The sequence below is a fragment of the Pseudophryne corroboree genome, chromosome 6, assembly GCF_028390025.1.
Source record: "Pseudophryne corroboree isolate aPseCor3 chromosome 6, aPseCor3.hap2, whole genome shotgun sequence".
Classification (NCBI taxonomy): domain Eukaryota; kingdom Metazoa; phylum Chordata; class Amphibia; order Anura; family Myobatrachidae; genus Pseudophryne; species Pseudophryne corroboree.
The window spans coordinates 6,342,773-6,369,942 of NC_086449.1; the positions used below are offsets into that span (position 1 = coordinate 6,342,773).

Consider the following 27,170-nt stretch of genomic DNA (forward strand, 5'->3'; position numbering starts at 1 on the left):
TGGCAGGTCAGGGTAGACGGATCAGCCTGGGGCAGGGCAGGGTAGACGGATGAGCCTGTGGCAGGGCAGGATAGACGGATGAGCTTGTGGCAGGGAAGGGTAGACGGATGAGCCTGGGGCAGGGCAGGGTAGATGGATGAGCTTGGGGCAGGGCAGGGTCGACGGATGAGCTTGTGGCAGGGCAGGGTCGACGGATGAGCTTGTGGCAGGGCAGGGTCGACGGATGAGCTTGTGGCAGGGCAGGGTAGACGGATGAGCCTGTGGAAGGGCAGGGTAAACGGATGAGCCTGTGGCAGGGCAGGATAGACGGATGAACTTGTGGCAGGGCAGGATAGACGGATGAGCTTGTGGCAGGGCAGGGTAGACGGATGAGCTTGTGGCAGGGCAGGGTAGACGGATGAGCTTGTGGCAGGGCAGGGTAGACGGATGAGCTTGTGGCAGGGCAGGGTAGACGGATGAGCCTGTGGCAGGACAGGGTAGACGGATGAGCCTGGGGCAGGACAGGGTAGACGGATGAGCCTGGGGCAGGACAGGGTAGACGGATGAGCCTGGGGCAGGGCAGGGTAGACGGATGAGCCTGGGGCAGGGCAGGGTAGACGGATGAGCCTGGGGCAGGGCAGGGTAGACGGATGAGCTTGTGGCAGGGCAGGATAGACGGATGAGCCTGTGGCAGGGCAGGATAGACGGATGAGCTTGTGCCAGGGCAGGGTAGACGGATGAGCCTGGGGCGGGGTAGACGGATGAGCCTGGGGCGGGGCAGGGTAGACGGATGAGCTTGTGGCAGGGCAGACGGATGAGCTTGTGGCAGGGCAGACGGATGAGCCTGGGGCAGGGCAGGGTAGACAGATGAGCCTGGGGCAGGGTAGACGGATGAGCCTGGGGCAGGGTAGACGGATGAGCTTGGGGCATGGCAGGGTAGACGGATGAGCCTGGGGCAGGGCAGGGTAGACGGATGAGCCTGTGGCAGGTCAGGGTAGACGGATGAGCCTGTGGCAGGTCAGGGTAGACGGATGAGCCTGGGGCAGGGCAGGGTAGACGGATGAGCCTGGGGCAGGGCAGACGGATGAGTCTGGGGCAGGGCAGGGTAGACGGATGAGCCTGGGGCAGGGTAGACGGATGAGCTTGGGGCAGGGTAGACGGATGAGCCTGGGGCAGGGTAGACGGAGGAGCCTGGGGCAGGGTAGACGGAGGAGCCTGGGGCAGGGTAGACGGAGGAGCCTGGGGCCGGGCAGGGTAGACGGATGAGCCTGGGGCAGGGCAGGGTAGACGGATGAGCCTGGGGCAGGGCAGGGTAGACGGATGAGCCTGGGGCAGGGCAGGGTAGACGGATGAGCCTGGGGCAGGGCAGGGTAGACGGATGAGCCTGGGGCAGGGCAGGGTAGACGGATGAGCCTGTGGGTCATCTAAGCACTTTCTGTAAGTCACTGAGTAACGCTCTATCAGACAAAGCATGACTTTATTCCTATACATGCCGCTTGCACAACATGGAGGGTAATGCACAACATGGGGTTACTGTACCGCACACCTGTGTGATCAGACACTACAGTAGGTAATATGGAACAGATATGGATATAGAAAGGCAGATAAGCTATTTATGTACAAAGTCACTGGTATAACCGTAATCTTTTTTCCTGTATGTCCCAGCAGGGCCACAAGTCACAGATAGAACATTCCTGAGATTGATGGAGGGTGCTTGTCCAATCTGACGGATCGGCCGTATGTACTAAGGAAACATCTAGTCCGTGCGTAAGAAATGTCTGCAGTTCCCATTCCTGACAAGCAATGTGTCCTGTCCCTCTGTGGTCCTCCATCTGACGCCGTACAATCAGCCAGCTCATCAGCAGATGTTGGACAAGTAGATCCTGGGTAGTTTGTCTTTCTGTGCGGTGTGGAGGTAGACAGGTGGGGGGAGGTTGGGGTCACGGCTTGGGGGACAAAGTGCACAGTTCGAGAAGGGCCTGGACGGTGACGAACAGGCGACTCAATCCGTCGCAATCCAGAACGTCATAGGGAGAGCAGACGTCATCCTGGGAGGGTATAGAGAAGAGCGAGACCAGAGGACGCACGGGTGGGGGGCGCAGGCGGAGAAGTTAGGCACAAGGGGAGGGGGGCGGACAGAGAGAGGTAGCGCAGATGTTACAGAGGGAGGATAGAGTATACAGAGATATATATAAGAGAAGAGGAAGAAGATGGTGGAAGACAGATAGTGAGAATTATGTACAATATATAGAATATTCTTATCACCATGTCTGCTTTCTACCATCGCAGGCTTCACGTGGGCCTGTGCCGACACAGAGATAAACTCCGGCCCCATGGGTTATCTGGCTGGGCCCTGCGGAGGACATCACACATCCAATATCTTCTCTGGCCCATACGCCACAGGGATTTGGCTGACATCACTATCCCGGAGAACAGACAATAACCTGACGCTTACGATGGCGCCCGCTGTAGGCGGCACCGATCTGATTATTCTGTAATTTGCAGATTTTTTTATTTTTTTCTTCCTGCAAGGTCTCAAAGGAGATTTGGAGAGAGATAAACTACAAACCAATCAGCTCCTGGCATTTTTTCCTCCAAACAGCCTGTAACATGACCACTAGGCGCTGACTGGCCAGTACTTTATCTCTCTCCAAGGCTTAGTGCAGCTCCCCCAAAATGTGTATTAAAAACCCCCAACAAGGGCTAAGGGGGTGCGTCTCCCTTGCCAGGACATCGGGTCCATTAGAGCTCCAGAACGGGCCCCACTGCTACTAGGCCAAGGCCCAAGAGGGAGGAGAAATGAGCCTTTAACCATTGATGTCACTTGCTGGTAAAACACGCCATGGCAGCGCTACAGGAATGGGTTAATACCCGAGTCAGTGGAGGAAGAAACGCCATGTAAGGTGCAAGGACAGCATGTAATGTTGGTGAGACTATCAGGCTGTCATGAAGTACTGCAAGGGAAAGAAAGTCATGGTAGATACTTCTGAATTTCTTTTTGGATCCATAGCACGCCCTATGCGGATAGGACACACCCAAGCAATACATACAAGAGAGGGTGGGGGTATATGGAACTGTGCAATGTGAGCAGGTCATTGTATAACCACTGGCCAGATTGTTATCCCACCCAAGCACCAGACATCATGTCCAGAAGACAAGGTCTGGCACAAGTGTGAGAAGACCGTCCTGCAGCGTGCCAGAGGCTGCCCCGAGGTCTGGGTGCCCTGCCACCTCCGTTGCCTGACTGTGGGTAGACCTACAATCTCCTGCTTTGTATGAGCAGGCGGCAGGACAGGAGCATTAGTTAGTAACACCACTGAGGTTTAGGAAAGGCTCCTGTACCATAGGGCAGATCAAGGGCCAGAAATACAACCTCACGTGTGCGCTAATGGGAGGACATCATCTAGAACAGCGGTGGACAACCTGCGGCTCGATCCGCTCCCGGCCACCGCTGCCCGACACACCACACTCACAGCAGCAGGTCTACAGCAGCGGTGTCTATCTAAAAGTTGTCGCGGACCAGCAGCTAAGGCTCCTGATTGGCTGCCGATCCGCGAGCTCTAATTGGCTCATGGGCCGGCGCCAAATTGACGATAGACACTGCCGCCGGAGACTGAGGGGTAGGAGATGCGCACGTTGCACTCTCCTTCCCCTCACATCAGCGCGGTAAGCAGCATTTTTTTTTTTTTTGGGGGGGGGGGGGGAGAGAGGGGAACTGTGGGGGCATGTCTGGCACTGTTGTAGGCACATGTGTATCAGCACTGGGGGCATATCTGGCACTGTGGGGGCATGTGTATCTGCACTGGGGGCATATCTGGCACTGTGGGGGCATGTGTATCTGCACTGTGGGCATATGAGGCACTGTGGGGACACGTTTATCTGCACTGGGGGCACGTGTATCTGGCACTGGGGGCATATATTTTTCTCTAACCTCCTAGTGGATGCTGGGGACTCCGTAAGGACCATGGGGAATAGACAGGCTCCGCAGGAGACATGGGCACTTTAAGAAAGAATTTAGATTCTGGTGTGCTCTGGCTCCTCCCTCTATGCCCCTCCTCCAGACCTCAGTTTGAGACTGTTCCCGGACGAGCTGGGTCCTGTTCAGTGAGCTCTCCTGAGCTTGCTATAAGAAAGTATTTTGTTAGGTTTTTTATTTTCAGGGAGATCTGCTGGCAACAGACTCCCTGCATCGTGGGACAGAGGGGAGAGAAGCAGCCCTACTCTCTGAAGCTAGGTCCTGCTTCTTAGGCTACTGGACACCATTAGCTCCAGAGGGATCGTACACAGGATCTCACCCTCGCCGTCCGTCCCAGAGCCGCGCCGCTGTCCCCCTCGCAGAGCCGGAAGACAGAAGCCGAGTGAGTATGAGAAGCAAAGAAGACTTCACAGTTGGCAGAAGACTCCGTGATCTTCACTGCAGCTGTGCGCCATTGCTCCCACACACCTCACATACTCCGGTCACTGTAAGGGTGCAGGGCACAGGGGAGGGGGGGCGCCCTGGGCAGCATTTGGACCTCCTTTTGGCAAAATTTTAACATATATACAGTTGGGCACTGTATATATGTATGAGCCCCCGCCAAGAAAATGTATATTTAAGCGGGACAGAAGCCCGCCGTCGAGGGGGCGGGGCTTCTTCCTCAGCACTCACCAGCGCCATGTTTTTTCTCCACAGCACCGCTGAGAGGAAGCTCCCCAGTCTCTCCCCTGCAGATACACGGTAGAAGAGGGTAAAAAGAGAGGGGGGGGGGGGGGGGGGGGGGGGGGCACATAATTAGGCGCAAAAATCAATATAAAACAGCAGCTGCTGTGTTAACATTAAGTTACTGTGTTATTCCTGGGTTTATAGCGCTGGGGTGTGTGCTGGCATACTCTCTCTCTGTCTCTCCAAAGGGCCTTGTGGGGGAACTGTCTTCAGATGAGCATTCCCTGAGTGTGTGGTGTGTCGGTACGTGTGTTGACATGTCTGAGGTAAAAGGCTCCCCTAAAGAGGTGATGGAGCAAATGTGTGTGTGAGTGGTATCTCCGTCGACAACGCCGACACCTGTTTGGATATGTGTAAGTGCTAAGGTGAATTTATTGCACAAAAGATTAGAGAACAGACAGGGAATCTACCCATGTCTGTCCCTATGTCACAGAGACCTTCAGAGTCTCACAATGATCACTATCCAAAATAATAGACACTGATATCGACACAGTGTCTGACTCCAGTGTCGACTACGATAAGGCAAAGTTACAGCCAAAATGGCAGGAAAGTATTCAATATATGATTATTGTAATAAAAAATGTTTTGCATATCACTGATGACTCATCTGTCCCTGACACGAGAGTACACATGTTAAGGGGAAGAAAGCCGAGGTAAATTTCCCTCCTCTCATGATGAAAAAGAGCGGGAATCTCCAGACAAGAAGCTGCAGCTTCCCACAAAGAATTCTCAGAATGTATCCTTTCCCTACTAGGGCCAGGATACGATGGGAATCTTCCCCTAGGGTGTCACGTTTGCCCAAAAGGTAGCCCTGACGTAACAGCTATTCTCATGGATCCTGCAGATAGCATGCACATTCTGGTACACTACTCAGACCGGCGATTGTGTCGGCATGGGTTTATAGAGCTGTAGCAGCGTGGACAGATTATCAGCAGAGATTGAGACCCGAGCATGTATATATATATATATATATATATATATATATATATATATATATATATATAAAAGATGCTGTCTTAGAGATATATATATATATATATATATATCTCTAAGACAGCATCTTTTATATATATATATATATATATATAAAACATGCCCAAAGAGACATTAGTCTACTGGGTTCTAGAGTCAACGCTATGTCGATTTCTGCTTGACGTGTCCTGTGGACCATGCAATGGACAGGTGATGCCGACTTAAGAGGCATATGGAAGGTTTACCTTACAAGGCTGAGGATTGTGTGGAGAAGGGTTCTCGGACCTGGTCTCCACAGCTATAGCTGGTAATTCCGATATTTTGCCTTATATTCCTGCACAGCCTAGGAAAGCACGACATTATCAATTGCAGTCCTTTCGATCACAAAGAAACAAGAAAGTCCGAGGTGCGTCCTTTCTTGCCAGAGGCAGGGGCAGAGGAAAGAAGCTGCACAATACAGCTAGTTCCCAGGAACAGAAGTCCTCCCCGGCCTCTACAAAATCCACCGCATGTCGCTGGGGCTCCACAGGCGGAGCTAGGCCCGGTGGGGGCACGTCTTCGAAATTTCAGCCACAAGTGGGTTCACTCCCTGTTGGATCCCTGGGCAATAGATATTGAGTCTCAGGGATACAAGCTGGACTTCGAGGAGATGCCCCCTCACCGACGGCCCTGCCAGCTTCCCCCCACGAGAGGGAAATAGTGTTAACTGCAATTCACAAATTGTATCTTCCACAGGTGGTGGTCAAGGTTCCCCTCCTTCAACAAGGAGGGGGTTATTATTCGACCATGTTGTAGTCCCGAAACCGGACGGTTCGGTCAGACCCATATTGAATTTAAAATCCCTGAACATATACTTGAAAAGGTTCAAGTTCAAGATGGAATCGCTGAGAGCAGTCATCGCAAGCCTGGAAGGGGGGGGGATTTTATGGTGTCTCTGGACATACAGGATGCATACCTTCATGTCCCCATTTATCCACCTCATCAGGCGTACCTCAGATTTGTGGTACAGGATTGTCATTACCAATTTCAGACGTTGCCGTTTGGTCTCTCCAAGGCACCGCGAATATTTACCAAGGTAATGACGGAAATGATGGTACTCCTGCGGAAGCAAGGGGTCGCAATTATCCCATAATTGGACGATCTCCTCATAAAAGCGGGATCAAGAGAGCAGTTGCTGATCAGCGTAGCACTTTCTCTGAAAGTGTAACGGCAACACGGCTGGATTCTAAATATTCCAAAGTCGCAGTTGGTTCCTACGGCTCATCTGCCTTTCCTAGGCATGATTCTAGACACAGACCAGAAAAGGGTTTATCTCCCGATAGAGAGAGCTCAGGAGCTCATAACACTGGTCAGGAACCTATTAAAACCAAAACAGGTGTCAGTGCATCACTGCACTCGAGTCCTGGGAAGGATGGTGGCATCATACGAGGCCATTCCCTTCAGCAGGTTCAATGCGAGGACCTTTCAATGGGACTTACTGGACAAGTGGTCCGGATCACATCTTCAGATGCATCGGTTAATCACCCTATCCCCCAGGACCAGGGTGTCTCTCCTGTGGTGGCTGCAGAATGCTCACCTTCTCGAGGGCCGCAGATTCGGCATTCAGGACTGGGTCCTGGTGACCACGGATGCAAGCCTCAGAGGGTGGGGAGCAGTCACACAGGGAAGAAATTTCCAAGGTCTGTGGTCAAGTCAGGAGCCTTGCCTTCACATCAACATCCTGGAACTAAGGGCCGTATACAACGCCCTACTTCAAGCGGAGACCCTGCTTCGCGACCAACCGGTTCTGATTCAGTCAGACACCATCACCGCAGTGGCTCATGTAAACCGACAAGGCGGCACAAGGAGCAGGGTAGCGATGGCGGAAGCCACCAGAATTCTTCGCTGGGCGGAAAATCACGTAAGCGCACTGTCAGCAGTGTTCATCCCGGGAGTGGACAACTGGGAAGCAGACTTCCTCAGCAGACACGACCTCCATCCGGGAGAGTGGGGACTTCATCAGGAAGTCTTCGCACAGATGAGGGCATCACGCCTCAACAAAAAACTACAGAGGTATTGCGCCAGGTCAAGAGACCCTCAGGCGATAGCTGTAGACGCCCTGGTGACACCGTGGGTGTTCCAGTCGGTCTATGTATTTCCTCCTCTTCCTCTCATACCCAAGGTGCTGAGAATAATAAGAAAAAGAGGAGTGAGAACGATACTCATTGTTCCAGATTGGTCACGAAGGGCCGTGGCCTCTTCCTCTAAGACAGGACTTGTTGCAACAGTGGCCCTGTCTGTTCCAAGACTTACCGCGGCTGCGTTTGACAACATGGCGGTTGAACGCCGGATCCTAGCAGAAAAAGGCATTCCAGATGATGTCATTCCTACGCTGATAAAGGCTAGGAAGGACGTGACAGCTCAACATTATCACCGTATATGGCGAAAATATGTTGAATGGTGTGAGACCAGGAATGCCCCTACGGAGGAATTCCAGCTGGGCCGTTTCCTTCACTTCCTACGGTCAGGAGTGAATTTGGGCCTAAAATTGGGGTCCATTAAGGTCCAGATTTCGGCCCTATCCATTTTCTTTCAAAAGGAGTTGACTTCTCTACCTGAAGTTCAGACGTTTGTAAAGGGAGTGCTGCATATTCAGCCCCCTTTTGTGCCTCCAGCGGCACCTTGGGATCTTAACGTGGTGTTGAGTTTCCTGAAATCCCACTGGTTTGAACCACTTAAAACGGTGGAGTTGAAATCTCTCACGTGGAAGGTGGTCATGCTATTAGCCTTGGCTTCGGCTAGGCGTGTGTCAGTTGGCGGCTTTGTCACATAAAAGCCCCTATCTGGTTTTCCATGCGGATAGAGCAGAATTGCGGACACGTCCACAATTTCTGCCGAAAGTGGTTTCATCCTTTCATATAAACCAACCTATTGTGGTGCCTGTGGCTACTACGGACTTGGAGGATTCCGAGTTGCTTGATGTAGTCAGGGTTTTGAAGGTTTATGTAGCCAGAACGGCTAGGGTCAGGAAAACAGTGTCTTTGTTTATCCTGTATGCTTCCAACAAGCTTGGTGCTCCTGCTTCAAAGCAGACTATTGCTCGCTGGATCTGTAACACGATTCAGCGGGCTCATTCGGCGGTTGGATTGCCGCTGCCAAGATCAGTTAAGGTCCATTCCACTAGGAAGGTGGGCTCTTCTTGGGCGGCTGCCCGAGGGGTCTCGGCATTACAACTTTGCCGAGCGGCTACTTGGTCAGGTTTAAACACTTTTGCAAAGTTCTACAAGTTTGCTCAATCGGTGCTGCAGAGTCATCCGCACTCTCCCGCCCGTTTGGGAGCTTTGGTATAATCCCCATGGTCCTTACGGAGTCCCCAGCATCCACTAGGACGTTAGAGAAAATAAGATTTTACTTACCGGTAAATCTACTTCTCGTAGTCCGTAGTGGATGCCGGGCGCCCGTCCCAAGTGCGGACTTCTTCTGCAATGCTTGTATATAGTTCTTGCTTAAATAAGGGTTATGTTATGGTTGCATCAGGGTTGACCTGTTGCTCTGTAGTTGTTCATACTGTTGACTGGGTAAGGTTATCACAAGTTATACGGTGTGATTGGTGTGGCTGGTATGAGTCTTGCCCTGGATTTCCAAAATCCTTTCCTTGTACTGTCAGCTCTTCCGGGCACAGTTTCTCTAACTGAGGTCTGGAGGAGGGACATAGAGGGAGGAGCCAGAGCACACCAGAATCTAAATTCTTTCTTAAAGTGCCCATGTCTCCTGCGGAGCCCGTCTATTCCCCATGGTCCTTACGGAGTCCCCAGCATCCACTACGGACTACGAGAAATAGATTTACCGGTAAGTAAAATCTTATTATCTGGCACTGGGGTGGCACCCATTTTTTGGCATTTTTATATGGATGTGGCACTGTAAAACATGACTAAACAGAGTTATGACACAAGGTCACACTCCTACGTCATACCGAAAGGTGTGCACAAAAATGGGGCGTGGCTTTGTGACAGCTAGGCCACCCCCCCATTTTTGCGCGTGCGCATGATAGTGGCTCATGCACTTGCCTATGGATCTTTTCTGGCTCTTTGCCTCCAACTGGTTGGCCACCCCTGATCTAGAATAGGCTGAACAGAATCACTCAGTAAAGCATCTAGGACAATAGATCCCTTGACACGAGGATTAAACTGTCTTTAGTGATGCGATGCCAGGTTGGTGCTCAGAAAACCAGTAGGCATAGGCGGCGGACGCCTCCCGATAGTAAGAGTAAGGCCCTGGTCTAAGCCATCATGAGGAACCCTAGCCTAAGTAGATTGGCAAGCAAACGGGTTGCCCAGATTGTGATGGATTGGTTTGTGGTGCAGAAGCTCTGCCTCAGGTGGCAGATGCCAAGACCAAAACTATAGTCAAACTGGCAGAGAAGTTCCTGAGAGGTTTAAGAGACTGCAGAACGGCATTGGCTCATGGCTTTCATCTCCGGCATGTCTGTGTGCAGCTGCCATTACCTTGGTGCCTCATACACTGTGTTACTTTATCGAGCAAAGGACAGCCCCAACCTATCAAGCTGGAATCTGCCACCAGCACACAATCCATTCTGGTTCTGAGGGTGATCCATCACAATCCAACAACCCTGGATCCAACCACCGGTGAGAAGATCTTATGGGCACATGGACCTCACCCTGATGAGGCCAGAGGGTAACGCCCAGTTTCCAGACAGCAGCCATGAGCCAGCACCTTGGGGCAGGTCCTTTGAGATGGGAAATAGGCTTAAACAGGGGAAAGGTAAACAGGGAGTAATCCAAAACCAATAGTTGAAGGCATTGAGGGTGAGCTATCCTAGAAATGGGGATAGAAGCACCATGCAGCTCAATGGATGTATGTCTCCCTTCACCATGAAGTATCCTGAAGCTCCATGGATGTAAGGAAGTCTCCCTTCACCATGAAGCGTCCTGCAGCTCTATGGGTGTAATGAAGTCTCCCTTCACCATGAAGCATCCTGCAGCTCTATGGATCTAAGGAAGTCTTCCTTCACCATGAAGCGTCCTGCAGCTCGATGGATGTAAGGGAGTCTCCCTTCACCATGAAGTGTCCTGCAGCTCTATGGGGGTAAGGAAGTCTTCCTTCACCATGAAGCATCCTGCAGCTCTAGGGGTGTTAGGAAGTCTTCCTTCACCATGAAGCGTCCTGCAGCTCAATGGATGTAAAGAAGTCTTCCTTCACCATGAAGTGTCCTGCAGCTCTATTGATGTAAAGAAATCTTCCCTCACCATGAAGCATCCTGCAGCTCTAGGGGTGTAAGGAAGTCTTCCTTCACCATGAAGCGTCCTGCAGCTCGATGGATGTAAGGGAGTCTCCCTTCACCATGAAGTGTCCTGCAGCTCTATGGATGTAAGGAAGTCTCCCTTCACCACGAAGTGTCCTGCAGCTCTAGGGGTGTAAGGAAGTCTTCTTTCACCATGAAGCGTCCTGCAGCTCTAGGGGTGTAAGGAAGTCTTCCTTCACCATAAAGCGTTCTGCCGCTCGATGGATGTAAGGGAGTCTCCCTTCACCATGAAGTGTCCTGCAGCTCTATGGAAGTAAGGGAGTCTCCCTTCACCATGAAGCATCCTGCAGCTCTAGGGGTGTAAGGAAGTCTTCCTTCACCATGAAGCATCCTGCAGCTCGATGGATGTAAGGGAGTCTCCCTTCACCATGAAGTGTCCTGCAGCTCTATGGATGTAAGGAAGTCTCCCTTCACCACGAAGTGTCCTGCAGCTCTAGGGGTGTAAGGAAGTCTTCCTTCACCATGAAGCGTCCTGCAGCTCTAGGGGTGTAAGGAAGTCTTCCTTCACCATCAAGCGCTCTGCCGCTCGATGGATGTAAGGGAGTCTCCCTTCACCATGAAGTGTCCTGCAGCTCTATGGATGTAAGGAAGTCTCCCTTCACCATGAAGTGTCCTGCAGCTCTATGGGTCTAAGGAAGTCTGCGTCTTCCTTGACCATGAAGCGTCCTGCAGCTCTAGCGGTGTAAGGAAGTCTCCCTTCACCATGAAGCGTCCTGCAGCTCTAGGGGTGTAAGGAAGTCTTCCTTCACCATAAAGCATTCTGCAGCTCTAGGGGTCTAAGGAAGTCTTCCGACACCATGAAGCGTACTGCAGCTCAATGGATGTAAGGAAGTCTCCCTTCACCATGAAGTGTCCTGCAGCTCTATGGATGTAAGGAAGTTTCCCTTCACCATGAAGTGACCTGCAGCTCTATGGGTCTAAGGAAGTCTTCCTTCACCATGAAGAATTCTGCAGCTCTATTGATGTAAAGAAATCTTCCTTCACCATGAAGCGTCCTGCAGCTCTAGGGGTGTAAGTAAGTCTTCCTTCACCATGAAGCGTCCTGCAGCTCGATGGATGTAAGGAAGTCTCCCTTCACCATGAAGTGTCCTGCAGCTCTATGGGTCTAAGGAAGTCTTCCTTCACCATGAAGCGCCCTGCAGCTCTAGGGGTGTAAGGAAGTCTTCCTTCACCATAAAGCGTTCTGCAGCTCTAGGGGTGTAAGGAAGTCTTTCTTGACCATGAAGCGTTCTGCAGCTCTATTGATGTAAATAAATCTTCCTTCACCATGAAGCGTCCTGCAGCTCTAGGGGTGTAAGTAAGTCTTACTTCACCATGAAGCGTCCTGCAGCTCTAGGGGTGTAAGTAAGTCTTACTTCACCATGAAGCGTCCTGCAGCTCTATGGGTGTAATGAAGTCTCCCTTCACCATGAAGCATCCTGCAGCTCTATGAGTGTAAGGAAGTCTTCCTTCACCATGAAGCGTTCTGCAGCTCTATGGATCTAAGGAAGTCTTCCTTCACCATGAAGCGTTCTGCAGCTCTATGGATCTAAGGAAGTCTTCCTTCACCATGAAGCGTTCTGCAGCTCTATGGATCTAAGGAAGTCTTCCTTCACCATGAAGCGTTCTGCAGCTCTAGGGATGTAAGGAAGTCTCCCTTCACCATGAAGTGTCCTGCAGCTCTAGGGGTGTAAGGAAGTCTTCCTTCACCATGAAGCGTCCTGCAGCTCTAGGGGTGTAAGGAAGTCTCCCTTCCCCATGAAGTGTCCTGCAGCTCTATGGGTCTAAGGAAGTCTGCGTCTTCCTTCACCATGAAGCGTCCTGCAGCTCTAGGGGTGTAAGGAAGTCTCCCTTCACCATGAAGTGCCCTGCAGCTCTATGGATGTAAGGAAGTCTCCCTTCACCATGAAGTGTCCTGCAGCTCTATGGGTCTAAGGAAGTCTTCCTTCACCATGAAGCGTCCTGCAGCTCTAGGGGTGTAAGGAAGTCTTCCTTCACCATGAAGCGTCCTGCAGCTCTAGGGGTGTAAGGAAGTCTCCCTTCCCCATGAAGTGTCCTGCAGCTCTATGGGTCTAAGGAAGTCTGCGTCTTCCTTCACCATGAAGCGTCCTGCAGCTCTAGGGGTGTAAGGAAGTCTTCCTTCACCATGAAGCGTTCTGCAGCTCTATGGATGTAAGGAAGTCTCCCTTCACCATGAAGTGTCCTGCAGCTCTATGAATGTAAGGGAGTCTCCCTTCACCATGAAGTGTCCTGCAGCTCTATGGATCTAAGGAAGTCTTCCTTCACCATGAAGCGTTCTGCAGCTCTATGGATCTAAGGAAGTCTTCCTTCACCATGAAGCGTCCTGCAGCTCTAGGGGTGTAAGGAAGTCTTACTTCACCATGAAGCGTCCTGCAGCTCTATGGATGTAAGGGAGTCTCCCTTCACCATGAAGTGTCCTGCAGCTCTATTGGTGTAAGGAAGTCTCCCTTCACCATGAAGTGTCCTGCAGCTCTAGGGGTGTAAGGAAGTCTTCCTTCACGATGAAGCGTCCTGCAGCTCTATGGATCTAAGGAAGTCTTCCTTCACCATGAAGCATTCTGCAGCTCTATTATGTAAGGAAGTCTTCCTTCACCATGGAGTGTCCTGCAGCTCTATGGATGTAAGGAAGTTTCCCTTCACCATGCACTTTATAGACTCCACACAGAGATGCTTTGTTTAAATGAATTCACCGAACCCCAGCCTACAAGATCTGGTATGGCTCCTAAACCCCCTGATAACGTTCCTACCAGGAACAGCTTGGAACAAAAGCCACAGCCGCTCTAGGCCACGAGCAGTAGACAGATCACTCATCAAAGGCTGCAGATTGTATTATAAAGCAACCAGCTACACTGGTGCACAGACCAAGATTTCCCAAAAGTTTTTCCTCTGGGTGTTTGGTGAAACAGAATTTTCCCATCCCTCCCCCTGAAGGACAATACTCCTGAGAATACAGCTCAGCATGGTGATGATAGCATACTTCTCCAAAGTGCTGAAGAAACGTTGAGGTTTCTGGCTACAGTTTTTTCCTACCCTCAGTGTACCCCGGCTTCCAGTGGTACAGTGGTGGTGAGACCACCGACAGCGGCATCCGTTTATAGGCACTGAGTGGCACTCCAGCGCCCAGTCAGTCTGAAACATATACACATGGGATATATCTTCAGGTTAATCTGATGCCTGGTCAGTTCCTCCCATTCTTTACTAATGAGATCTTTCATAATCCAGGGACACAAAATACTCTGATCTTCCACTGACAAGCTTCAGAAAGAGAATCCTGCAGAGTAGAAGATGCTGGTATTATACATGCTTGTGTGGACGACACCTGGGGACATATCAGTTCATGTAACACCTGACTCGCTGCCAGATGGCGTTCTAGATCCATGGGAGAACCCAAAGACCCAGGGCAGAAGGACTAAACTGCACATCATCCAGATCTACGCTCATCAATTCTGGCTGTAAACCCTTTTCACAGGCAGAAGGGTACAGTCTCAGCCTCATCATACTGGATATTACCTCTGCAAACTGTGTGACCAGATGGGCTTACTCTGCCCCTCGGGTCACCCGCCATGGGGTACAGCACTTCCTTCTTACCATCAGTAACTGCCTGTTACGGACTCCTATCACTGCAGTACAAGACACTCAATTTACATACACACTGAGCGATTTTCCCCCTGCCCAGCGAGGTCAGTGGGGGTGAACAGCTTTCCATAGCAGATGAATGGCGGCCGACGATAAAGCGGGGGGCGCGCATCAGCGCTCACCCCCGGGGCATACACACTGGGCGGTTTTGAGCTCAAAACACTAAAAGTGAGCTGCTTTCAGCTAAAAATCACCCAGTGTGTATGGGCCTTTAGGGCTCTATTTACTAAGCCGTTGAGAGAGACAAAGTGGACAAAGATAAGGAACCAACCAGCTCCTGTCATTTTTCAAAAACAGCCTGTAACATGGCAGTTAGGAGCTGATTGGCTGGTCATTTATCACTCTCCAAGACTCCGCAAATAGACCCCTTAGTCCCTGCCACCACCAGGCTCCGGCACCGGCTGCTGGAACCGCAAACCTCTGGGTGGTGAAGTCTACTTCTCTCTGACTGCTTATTAAGGATCAGGTCTGCTTTGGTAGCGAGCAGAGGGAAAGCACGAAGGCACTAGCCTCAAAATCGGGACAGGCGAAGAACAGGTAAGTGGCCACAGGATATAAAGTAGATCCAGACATCTCGGCATGTCTGTTCGCTCCAATCAAAATGTCCTAAAACCGCACACAGAACAAAAGATGTCCTCACAGATGATGCACATTTCATGGCCCACAGCAGCCTTTCTTTCTGCTCAGTTGTATGGAGGTTCTCTCACAGGAGAGGGATCACAAGATCCCTCTCCCGCAGGCTCTGTCCAGCTCCGAAACCTGACCCTGTGCACATTTGCTGTGTCAAATTCTCAGGAGTCTTTGAAAAAAACGTGAAAGACTCCTCTGACGGGCCGGGGATGTAGGGAGAGCGGTTAGCGCTCCTGCCAGTTATATTTAGTACATAGAGGGGATAATCTGGTTACAAAGGAAAAAGCCAATCACACCCTGGCCTGATAACATGATTGTATTAATACATAGACCCCTTAATATCTTAAATCTTCCACTGGTATCACTGTGATGGGGAACTTGGCCGCACAAAAACTCTCCAAATGGGGCAATGATAATTGCAGGTAATTGTATTTCCGCCAGCAGGCTCTGAAAGATTGCCGGTCGGGAATAACGAATACAACAGATAGAAACGTAGCAAGCGGCTGACCTCCACCGTCACTCTGAAGCATTATCTGGGGACTGACTGCAATTTGCGTCCAACTGCGTTTACTCTCTGCATGACATTTGTGGCTGCGTGCACGTTCCCATGATCTGCTGCTCTCCCCAGAGGGGTGGCACCGGGACCCACATGGGACGCAAAACCCACTAAACACACTTACTCAGCTAAGACACAGAGAAGAGGGAGGCGGGGGGGGGGGGGGGGGGGATGGGAATACCCCAGGGGCAGGTGATGGCGTGGAATATACCTTCCGCAGGGTTTTTATTCTCTACCCAGTGCGGGAATTAACCCATTGGTGTAGGGCTGCCATGGAGTGCACAGGATTAAAGGCTCTGGAGAGATGTGCGATTATCTGAGGAGTACATGAAACAATATGGAGTGTCATCGCTGAATGTGTAATGCAGAGTTTCCCAGACTCTGCCAATACAGACCAGGTATATCCATGCTTTAGCACAGGTGTGTTAATTACACCCTCAATGTGATCTGATTGGCAGAGTTTAGGAAACTCTGGTGTAAGCAATACTTTGTAGTCTTCAAGAACAGAACCTAGTGTGAGCACAAGGCAGACTGACTTTGAGAACATAACGAGGCCCCATGTTACTGCTATCACCCTAGGGCTGAATTCTGGGTGCCAGTCGGACATCACGGTAACGGGAGAATCCACCTTTATATAGTATAGTATGCAGGAATCCGACTTTCCGCAAACGCCATTTCCCAACCTACTGTGTTTCTCCAGTCGTAGATCCACTTCTCTGCATTTCTGTCCCGCCGTCACCACTAGGGGGGGCCATGGAGAAAACGAGAGACAGGGCAGACAGACAGGGGTCCCCGGGAACAGGAAGGGGCCGTGAGACATAAGCCATGCAGCCCTGGCCTTGTGACTGCGGCCTGGAGAGATCCTGCACACGTGACGGCTATGGTGCGTCGCTGGAGCTGAATGGGCGCCTTGCGCGGCACGGACCGCTCGCTGCGCCCCACACACGCGTGACACGCCACACTCATTTACAGCAGAGTTTAATCATAAATAAAAACGTACACAGAGTCGTCATCACTGTACAGTGCAGCAGGTTTATCAGTGTATACCCCGGGTGTGTGTAGATATAAATATATAGTGTGCATTGTATATGGGGGATCTACTCCGCAGGCACTAGAGGTGCTCAGTGCATTATCACAAACTAATTCCTATACAATATATTAGAATCATTACTAGTACATCTCTATGTAAGGCAGTTCCATATACAATATATATATATATATAATGGCCTTACAGACAGGCCCGTGGCCGGTACTCGTTACCTAAGGCGTAGACGGGCCACGGGTGGCTCACTGCATGGGAGACGCTTGGCTATAGACTATAATCTATTCCGTCCACCTGCTGTCCCCAATGCGCAGTCTCTCTATCCTGCAGACGGATCAGGGGGAAGATATAAGGCACTAGGTACTAAAGGTAACAAGGGCGGAGCAGACTCCTTACAAGGAACCTGAGCTTTCCCAAGACGTGGGGCGTCCGGCTGGTCGCCGGCAATAAGGCACACGGCGCTATGCATAGTGAATCGTGTCTGAGGCCAGTCTGGCACTTCTAGGGAGTGTGGAGGGCAGTAACGACTGCCACATTTACCCCCTGAACCCACCATTGTGTAGTGACAATTCTGCTTCTCTTTATATGTCCAAGTCTTAAAGTTCTGTAACATCATGGAGAGGGGGTAACCGTCTGTCATTCCTCTAGGCGTACACCCCGAAACCTCTGATCTATAATCAGGGGGCGCAGCGCTGACGGGATAAGGCACCGTACATGGAGCGTCGGCCCTGGGCCGCAGACGTATCACAGGCTGGAGAAGGATGTAGTGTTTGGAGGGCGAGAAACGTGAGAGATCCGCAGAGCCGGGAGAGCCCGGTCATGGAGGCTAGACAGGGCTGCTTGCTCCTGGTGGGACGTCCCCGCTACTAGAGAGACAGTCGGCTGTAGGCCACATAAAGTGTCAGCATTAGCAGAACGTAGAACAGCAGGAAGCCATGGTGCTGATAGAGCAGCTGGAGGGATGGAGGACACGTGGCCTCCACGCCGGGGAGGGCGGAGGCTTCTCTGGAGGCACACAGCAGCAGGAGAGAGGAAACGGTCCTCTGTACGACGTGTGGACGCTCACCTCCCAAGATGTCACAGGCCGAGCAGAGGTCTCGCTGCACAGAGAGAGAGTGCCATGGGCACCGGGAATGCAGGGTGAAGGAGTCAGAGGCACATACAGGGGGAAAGAGAGACACGGGGTTCCGCGGCAGAAAGGGAGACATAGGAAAGGAGGCCATAGCAGGGGAGTCGCAGGCAAAAGGAGAAATGCAGGCAATAGGTGAGGGATGGGGTGCCACACAGGTAATAGGGGAAAGCAGTGGGCACACCACCGCCAATAAGGGAGGGGGTGTAACACAGGTAATCGAGGAGGGAGAGAGGGAGGGACGGAGGGTGGGCACCACATGCATGTGACAGAGATGGCAAGAGTGAGATGCAGGACAAGGAACCAGCAGAACAGGAGGCACAAGATAACGTGCGTGGGAAAGAGACGCAGGAGGAGGTGTTACAGAGGGTAGGTCATGTGAACGATGGATTATGTGATGGAAAGTAATGAGGGGGAAAAAAAAAAGCAAACAAAGATCTGTTATTACATGAAGCATTAGCTGAGCACAAATAGCAAATATATAACTATCTGACCTGCTAACTTCTAGCTTTATAGAGACGTCCAACACTGGGCAAGATCCAATTATACAGCCTGGCGTATACACCTCCACTACACTATACATACAGCTGCTGCTCACACCAAGGGTCCAGTCAGGAGCTGCTGGGAGCCGGCAGGCTGTGGGGGAAGGAGGCTTTCCCTACATCTCCATTACACTATACATACAGCTGCTGCTCACACTAAGGGCCCAGTCAGGAGCTACTGGGAGCCGGCAGCCTGTGGGGAAGGAGGCTTTCCCTACATCTCCATTACACTATACATACAGCTGCTGCTCACACTAAGGGCCCAGTCAGGAGCTGCTGGGAGCCGGCAGCCTGTGGGGAAGGAGGCTTTCCCTACATCTCCATTACACTATACATACAGCTGCTGCTCACACTAAGGGCCCAGTCAGGAGCTGCTGGGAGCCGGCAGCCTGTGGGGAAGGAGGCTTTCCCTACATCTCCATTACACTATACATACAGCTGCTGCTCACACTAAGGGTCCAGTCAGGAGCTGCTGGGAGCCGGCAGCCTGTGGGGAAGGAGGCTTTCCCTACATCTCCATTACACTATACATACAGCTGCTGCTCACACTAAGGGTCCAGTCAGGAGCTGCTGGGAGCCGGCAACCTGTGGGGAAGGAGGCTTTCCCTACATCTCCATTACACTATACATACAGCTGCTGCTCACACTAAGGGTCCAGTCAGGAGCTGCTGGGAGCCGGCAGCCTGTGGGGAAGGAGGCTTTCCCTACATCTCCATTACACTATACATACAGCTGCTGCTCACACTAAGGGCCCAGTCAGGAGCTGCTGGGAGCCGGCAGGCTGTGGGGAAGGAGGCTTTCTCTACATCTCCATTACACTATACATACAGCTGCTGCTCACACTAAGGGCCCAGTCAGGAGCTGCTGGGAGCCGGCAGCCTGTGGGGAAGGAGGCTTTCCCTACATCTCCATTACACTATACATACAGCTGCTGCTCACACTAAGGGTCCAGTCAGGAGCTGCTGGGAGCCGGCAACCTGTGGGGAAGGAGGCTTTCCCTACATCTCCATTACACTATACATACAGCTGCTGCTCACACTAAGGGTCCAGTCAGGAGCTGCTGGGAGCCGGCAACCTGTGGGGAAGGAGGCTTTCCCTACATCTCCATTACACTATACACAGAGCTGCTGCTCACACTAAGGGCCCAGTCAGGAGCTGCTGGGAGCCAGCAGCCTGTGGGGAAGGAGGCTTTCCCTACATCTCCATTACACTATACATACAGCTGCTGCTCACACTAAGGGCACAGTCAGGAGCTGCTGGGAGCCGGCAGCCTGTGGGGAAGGAGGCTTTCCCTACATCTCCATTACACTATACATACAGCTGCTGCTCACATTAAGGGTCCAGTCAGGAGCTGCTGGGAGCCGGCAGCCTGTGGGGAAGGAGGCTTTCCCTACATCTCCATTACACTATACATACAGCTGCTGCTCACATTAAGGGTCCAGTCAGGAGCTGCTGGGAGCCGGCAGCCTGTGGGGAAGGAGGCTTTCCTTACATCTCAATTACACTATACATACAGCTGCTGCTCACACTAAGGGCACAGTCAGGAGCTGCTGGGAGCCGGCAGCCTGTGGGGAAGGAGGCTTTCCCTACATCTCCATTACACTATACATACAGCTGCTGCTCACACCAAGGGTCCAGTCAGGAGCTGCTGGGAGCCGGCAGGCTGTGGGGGAAGGAGGCTTTCCCTACATCTCCATTACACTATACATACAGCTGCTGCTCACACTAAGGGCCCAGTCAGGAGCTACTGGGAGCCGGCAGCCTGTGGGGAAGGAGGCTTTCCCTACATCTCCATTACACTATACATACAGCTGCTGCTCACACTAAGGGTCCAGTCAGGAGCTGCTGGGAGCCGGCAGGCTGTGGGGGAAGGAGGCTTTCCCTACATCTCCATTACACTATACATACAGCTGCTGCTCACACTAAGGGCCCAGTCAGGAGCTACTGGGAGCCGGCAGCCTGTGGGGAAGGAGGCTTTCCCTACATCTCCATTACACTATACATACAGCTGCTGCTCACACTAAGGGCCCAGTCAGGAGCTGCTGGGAGCCGGCAGCCTGTGGGGAAGGAGGCTTTCCCTACATCTCCATTACACTATACATACAGCTGCTGCTCACACTAAGGGCCCAGTCAGGAGCTGCTGGGAGCCGGCAGCCTGTGGGGAAGGAGGCTTTCCCTACATCTCCATTACACTATACATACAGCTGCTGCTCACACTAAGGGTCCAGTCAGGAGCTGCTGGGAGCCGGCAGCCTGTGGGGAAGGAGGCTTTCCCTACATCTCCATTACACTATACATACAGCTGCTGCTCACACTAAGGGTCCAGTCAGGAGCTGCTGGGAGCCGGCAACCTGTGGGGAAGGAGGCTTTCCCTACATCTCCATTACACTATACATACAGCTGCTGCTCACACTAAGGGTCCAGTCAGGAGCTGCTGGGAGCCGGCAGCCTGTGGGGAAGGAGGCTTTCCCTACATCTCCATTACACTATACATACAGCTGCTGCTCACACTAAGGGCCCAGTCAGGAGCTGCTGGGAGCCGGCAGGCTGTGGGGAAGGAGGCTTTCTCTACATCTCCATTACACTATACATACAGCTGCTGCTCACACTAAGGGCCCAGTCAGGAGCTGCTGGGAGCCGGCAGCCTGTGGGGAAGGAGGCTTTCCCTACATCTCCATTACACTATACATACAGCTGCTGCTCACACTAAGGGTCCAGTCAGGAGCTGCTGGGAGCCGGCAACCTGTGGGGAAGGAGGCTTTCCCTACATCTCCATTACACTATACATACAGCTGCTGCTCACACTAAGGGTCCAGTCAGGAGCTGCTGGGAGCCAGCAACCTGTGGGGAAGGAGGCTTTCCCTACATCTCCATTACACTATACACAGAGCTGCTGCTCACACTAAGGGCCCAGTCAGGAGCTGCTGGGAGCCAGCAGCCTGTGGGGAAGGAGGCTTTCCCTACATCTCCATTACACTATACATACAGCTGCTGCTCACACTAAGGGCACAGTCAGGAGCTGCTGGGAGCCGGCAGCCTGTGGGGAAGGAGGCTTTCCCTACATCTCCATTACACTATACATACAGCTGCTGCTCACATTAAGGGTCCAGTCAGGAGCTGCTGGGAGCCGGCAGCCTGTGGGGAAGGAGGCTTTCCTTACATCTCCATTACACTATACATACAGCTGCTGATCACACTAAGGGCCCAGTCAGGAGCTGCTGGGAGCCGGCAGCCTGTGGGGAAGGAGGCTTTCCTTACATCTCAATTACACTATACATACAGCTGCTGCTCACACTAAGGGCACAGTCAGGAGCTGCTGGGAGCCGGCAGCCTGTGGGGAAGGAGGCTTTCCCTACATCTCCATTACACTATACATACAGCTGCTGCTCACACTAAGGGCACAGTCAGGAGCTGCTGGGAGCCGGCAGCCTGTGGGGAAGGAGGCTTTCCCTACATCTCCATTACACTATACATACAGCTGCTGCTCACACTAAGGGCACAGTCAGGAGCTGCTGGGAGCCGGCAGCCTGTGGGGAAGGAGGCTTTCCCTACATCTCCATTACACTATACATACAGCTGCTGCTCACACTAAGGGTCCAGTCAGGAGCTGCTGGGAGCCGGCAGCCTGTGGGGAAGGAGGCTTTCCTTACATCTCAATTACACTATACATACAGCTGCTGCTCACACTAAGGGCACAGTCAGGAGCTGCTGGGAGCCGGCAGCCTGTGGGGAAGGAGGCTTTCCTTACATCTCAATTACACTATACATACAGCTGCTGCTCACACTAAGGGCACAGTCAGGAGCTGCTGGGAGCCGGCAGCCTGTGGGGAAGGAGGCTTTCCTTACACCTCCATTACACTATACATACAGCTGCTGCTCACACTAAGGGCACAGTCAGGAGCTGCTGGGAGCCGGCAGCCTGTGGGGAAGGAGGCTTTCCTTACATCTCAATTACACTATACATACAGCTGCTGCTCACACTAAGGGCACAGTCAGGAGCTGCTGGGAGCCGGCAGCCTGTGGGGAAGGAGGCTTTCCCTACATCTCCATTACACTATACATACAGCTGCTGCTCACACTAAGGGTCCAGTCAGGAGCTGCTGGGAGCCGGCAACCTGTGGGGAAGGAGGCTTTCTCTACATCTCCATTACACTATACATACAGCTGCTGCTCACACTAAGGGCCCAGTCAGGAGCTGCTGGGAGCCGGCAGCCTGTGGGGAAGGAGGCTTTCCCTACATCTCCATTACACTATACATACAGCTGCTGCTCACACTAAGGGTCCAGTCAGGAGCTGCTGGGAGCCGGCAACCTGTGGGGAAGGAGGCTTTCTCTACATCTCCATTACACTATACATACAGCTGCTGCTCACACTAAGGGCCCAGTCAGGAGCTGCTGGGAGCCGGCAGCCTGTGGGGAAGGAGGCTTTCCCTACATCTCCATTACACTATACATACAGCTGCTGCTCACACTAAGGGTCCAGTCAGGAGCTGCTGGGAGCCGGCAGCCTGTGGGGAAGGAGGCTTTCCCTACATCTCCATTACACTATACATACAGCTGCTGCTCACACTAAGGGTCCAGTCAGGAGCTGCTGGGAGCCGGCAACCTGTGGGGAAGGAGGCTTTCCCTACATCTCCATTACACTATACATACAGCTGCTGCTCACACTAAGGGTCCAGTCAGGAGCTGCTGGGAGCCGGCAGCCTGTGGGGAAGGAGGCTTTCCCTACATCTCCATTACACTATACATACAGCTGCTGCTCACACTAAGGGCCCAGTCAGGAGCTGCTGGGAGCCGGCAGGCTGTGGGGAAGGAGGCTTTCTCTACATCTCCATTACACTATACATACAGCTGCTGCTCACACTAAGGGCCCAGTCAGGAGCTGCTGGGAGCCGGCAGCCTGTGGGGAAGGAGGCTTTCCCTACATCTCCATTACACTATACATACAGCTGCTGCTCACACTAAGGGTCCAGTCAGGAGCTGCTGGGAGCCGGCAACCTGTGGGGAAGGAGGCTTTCCCTACATCTCCATTACACTATACATACAGCTGCTGCTCACACTAAGGGTCCAGTCAGGAGCTGCTGGGAGCCGGCAACCTGTGGGGAAGGAGGCTTTCCCTACATCTCCATTACACTATACACAGAGCTGCTGCTCACACTAAGGGCCCAGTCAGGAGCTGCTGGGAGCCAGCAGCCTGTGGGGAAGGAGGCTTTCCCTACATCTCCATTACACTATACATACAGCTGCTGCTCACACTAAGGGCACAGTCAGGAGCTGCTGGGAGCCGGCAGCCTGTGGGGAAGGAGGCTTTCCCTACATCTCCATTACACTATACATACAGCTGCTGCTCACATTAAGGGTCCAGTCAGGAGCTGCTGGGAGCCGGCAGCCTGTGGGGAAGGAGGCTTTCCCTACATCTCCATTACACTATACATACAGCTGCTGCTCACATTAAGGGTCCAGTCAGGAGCTGCTGGGAGCCGGCAGCCTGTGGGGAAGGAGGCTTTCCTTACATCTCAATTACACTATACATACAGCTGCTGCTCACACTAAGGGCACAGTCAGGAGCTGCTGGGAGCCGGCAGCCTGTGGGGAAGGAGGCTTTCCCTACATCTCCATTACACTATACATACAGCTGCTGCTCACACTAAGGGCACAGTCAGGAGCTGCTGGGAGCCGGCAGCCTGTGGGGAAGGAGGCTTTCCCTACATCTCCATTACACTATACATACAGCTGCTGCTCACACTAAGGGCACAGTCAGGAGCTGCTGGGAGCCGGCAGCCTGTGGGGAAGGAGGCTTTCCCTACATCTCCATTACACTATACATACAGCTGCTGCTCACACTAAGGGTCCAGTCAGGAGCTGCTGGGAGCCGGCAGCCTGTGGGGAAGGAGGCTTTCCTTACATCTCAATTACACTATACATACAGCTGCTGCTCACACTAAGGGCACAGTCAGGAGCTGCTGGGAGCCGGCAGCCTGTGGGGAAGGAGGCTTTCCTTACATCTCAATTACACTATACATACAGCTGCTGCTCACACTAAGGGCACAGTCAGGAGCTGCTGGGAGCCGGCAGCCTGTGGGGAAGGAGGCTTTCCTTACACCTCCATTACACTATACATACAGCTGCTGCTCACACTAAGGGCACAGTCAGGAGCTGCTGGGAGCCGGCAGCCTGTGGGGAAGGAGGCTTTCCTTACATCTCAATTACACTATACATACAGCTGCTGCTCACACTAAGGGCACAGTCAGGAGCTGCTGGGAGCCGGCAGCCTGTGGGGAAGGAGGCTTTCCTTACATCTCCATTACACTATACATACAGCTGGTACTCTGAGGGAGGGACAGCAAGGTGAGGCCCAAATGTGGACTCTCTCAGTAACATACATTTTTACACAAAGCTATCATACAATACCCTCTCACTATGTAGATCTGACAGAACAGCGCGCACACACAGTGCCCAGTATGACATAATGCTGTGTACAGTTATAGACTTTCTATGACAGTATGTTCTGTGCACAGTCACAGCAGAATGTCACTGCGGGATTCACTGACTAGTCCTCAGCGTTTGGAAGTAAGGAAATGTAAAGGGTTCTTTGCAGTAAGAGTGGCAGACTGTGAGCATCTTGCAAACACAGAAGCACTGGATGCCGTCCCAGAGATGGGACACACAGTGCCCCGGGGGTTGGTAACACTCCATAGTCTGATGATCCAGGGAGCGGCGTAATTGCCAGGTTCAGGTTAGGACGGGCTGCTTCCCTCTGAATGTAAACTGAGCTAGGTCTTATTGAGGAATTTTGCTTTCCTGGGAATTATTATTTCTGCACAATTAACGGATGAAATTGATGGACAAAGGTCTTACATTTAACTAAAACTAAAGCTGTGAATAAAACGAACGGTAAAAACTCTTCACGTCACCACTAATCGGTATATAGGCCGGAACCACACAACAGTAACAGAGGTAGGATTGAATAACCCAAACACAAAAGGCAGTGCCGGTACACCAACGATGGGTCTACAATAGGCAGTGCCGGTACACTGACGATGGCTCTACAATAGGCAGTGCCGGTACACCAATGATTGGTCTACAATAGGCAGTGCCGGTACACCAATGATGGGTCTACAATAGGCAGTGCCGGTACACCAATGATTGGTCTACAATAGGCAGTGCCGATACACCAATGATGGGTCTACAATAGGCAGTGCCGGTACACCAATGATGGGTCTACAATAGGCAGTGCCGGTACACCAATGATTGGTCTACAATAGGCAGTGCCGGTACACCAATGATTGGTCTACAATAGGCAGTGCCGGTACACCAATGATGGCTCTACAATAGGCAGTGCCGGTACACCAACGACACACTGTGCAGAACAGGCAGTAAGATCATACTATAGTTACCTCAGGCACCCCCAGCCTCCGGCAGGCATCCAGAAAGCTGTCCACATTCTTCCTACACTTGACAGGGTTGAGTTTTGGCTGGAAGACAATAATGTGACGTAAGCAGAGGCTACGGATCTCCCTCCCCCGAGTCTCACTAGTGTCACAGGTCACCGTACCACAGCAGGTGAGGGCACGTTGATGAATGGGATGAAGCGGGGGCGCAGGTTGTTCAGCAGCTGGCACAGGGTGACGCCGTTGGCAAGACACTCGCAGAGCGGCTCCTCCAGGGTGATCTTCAGATGGGATTCAATGTCCTGAAAAAGGGGAAGGCAACAACCAAATCTCCAGTAGGTAGGTACACAGGAATAACAGGACAGCTGGACAGCCATAGAGGACGGGGCATACCTTGCGGAGCTGTGCTACTAAGGCCTTCTCATCCGGCGGAGGTCGAGAACTTCGTAACCGCACTGGACTGGACTGCTCGGCGGTGCCCTGCTCAGAGCCTGGGGAATAAAAGGGGTACACTGCAGCAGATGTCAGGCGGAGGAGGTGGGACTGGGTGGTCTGCCGTGCTCGGGGTGGCAAGGGCAGCTGCAGGAGGTGCACGGGGGGCCGCTGGCAGTCACTGGGTGCAATAACAGAACAGGGAGAAAGGACATAGTCACCTGCTGTGTTTCGGACAGCTCCACGGGAGTAAGAGCGGAACAGGAAACTGTTGGGTTTCTGAGTGGGAGAGGAGTCTGAAAGAACAAATGGAGACAGTCACCAACCACAGGGGGGCACCAGCGCAGACTAATCCCGGAGACACCTAGTAACAGACCTGCGGGCAGCGAGGTAGGCTGGGCCGGACTCTGCGCATTGCTCGGACATCCCTACAAAAATATAAAGAGTTATCAGACAAAGCCTCACAGCATCTCTCCAACCAATGAGAGCACAGATGTACTTCCTCAAACCAATGAGAGTAAAGTACTTCCTGACAACACTGCCTACTGACTAGACAGAGGACGATCGGGCACCAGTCAAATTGATACAAAATTGATATAAGAAAACCAAAATCGGACAAATAAACCCTACAAAATTAGGAAGAAAAAAACTTCTGTTTTTTCTTAAATTGATGACGTGGTCCTAGTTGGTGGTGCGCCCAGAGCCAGAGAGTACATGTACTGTCAAAGCGGAGAGAGAGAAGGCTCGTGTGTGGGCGCACTCTTTAGAAAGGAAGGAAAATTCCTATGACATATGAAAAGAAATGTTTAAAACATGATTTTTAATGTTAACGTTTAAAACGAGATTACCCATATAAAT

At 52.2% G+C, this 27,170-nt stretch overlaps 1 protein-coding gene across 3 annotated transcripts in view; it reads right to left on the minus strand.

Annotated features, from left to right (window-relative positions):
- Window positions 1–1,439: 1,439 nt before the first annotated feature.
- The window catches only part of LRCH4 (leucine rich repeats and calponin homology domain containing 4), a 129,440-nt gene continuing 103,709 nt past the window's right edge, over window positions 1,440–27,170 (minus strand). For 2 of the 3 annotated variants that reach the window (XM_063930708.1, XM_063930707.1), the window contains 6 exons: window positions 26,689–26,740; window positions 26,534–26,608; window positions 26,274–26,371; window positions 26,045–26,182; window positions 25,887–25,964; window positions 16,739–17,919 (listed from right to left, as the gene is read on the minus strand). In XM_063930708.1, the coding sequence (XP_063786778.1) occupies window positions 17,686–17,919; window positions 25,887–25,964; window positions 26,045–26,182; window positions 26,274–26,371; window positions 26,534–26,608; window positions 26,689–26,740 (675 nt within the window). In that variant the 3' untranslated portion in view covers window positions 16,739–17,685. Of the gene's footprint in view, window positions 2,028–16,738; window positions 17,920–25,886; window positions 25,965–26,044; window positions 26,183–26,273; window positions 26,372–26,533; window positions 26,609–26,688; window positions 26,741–27,170 lie in introns of those variants that run through there. The other variant, XM_063930709.1, reaches the window with a different exon arrangement.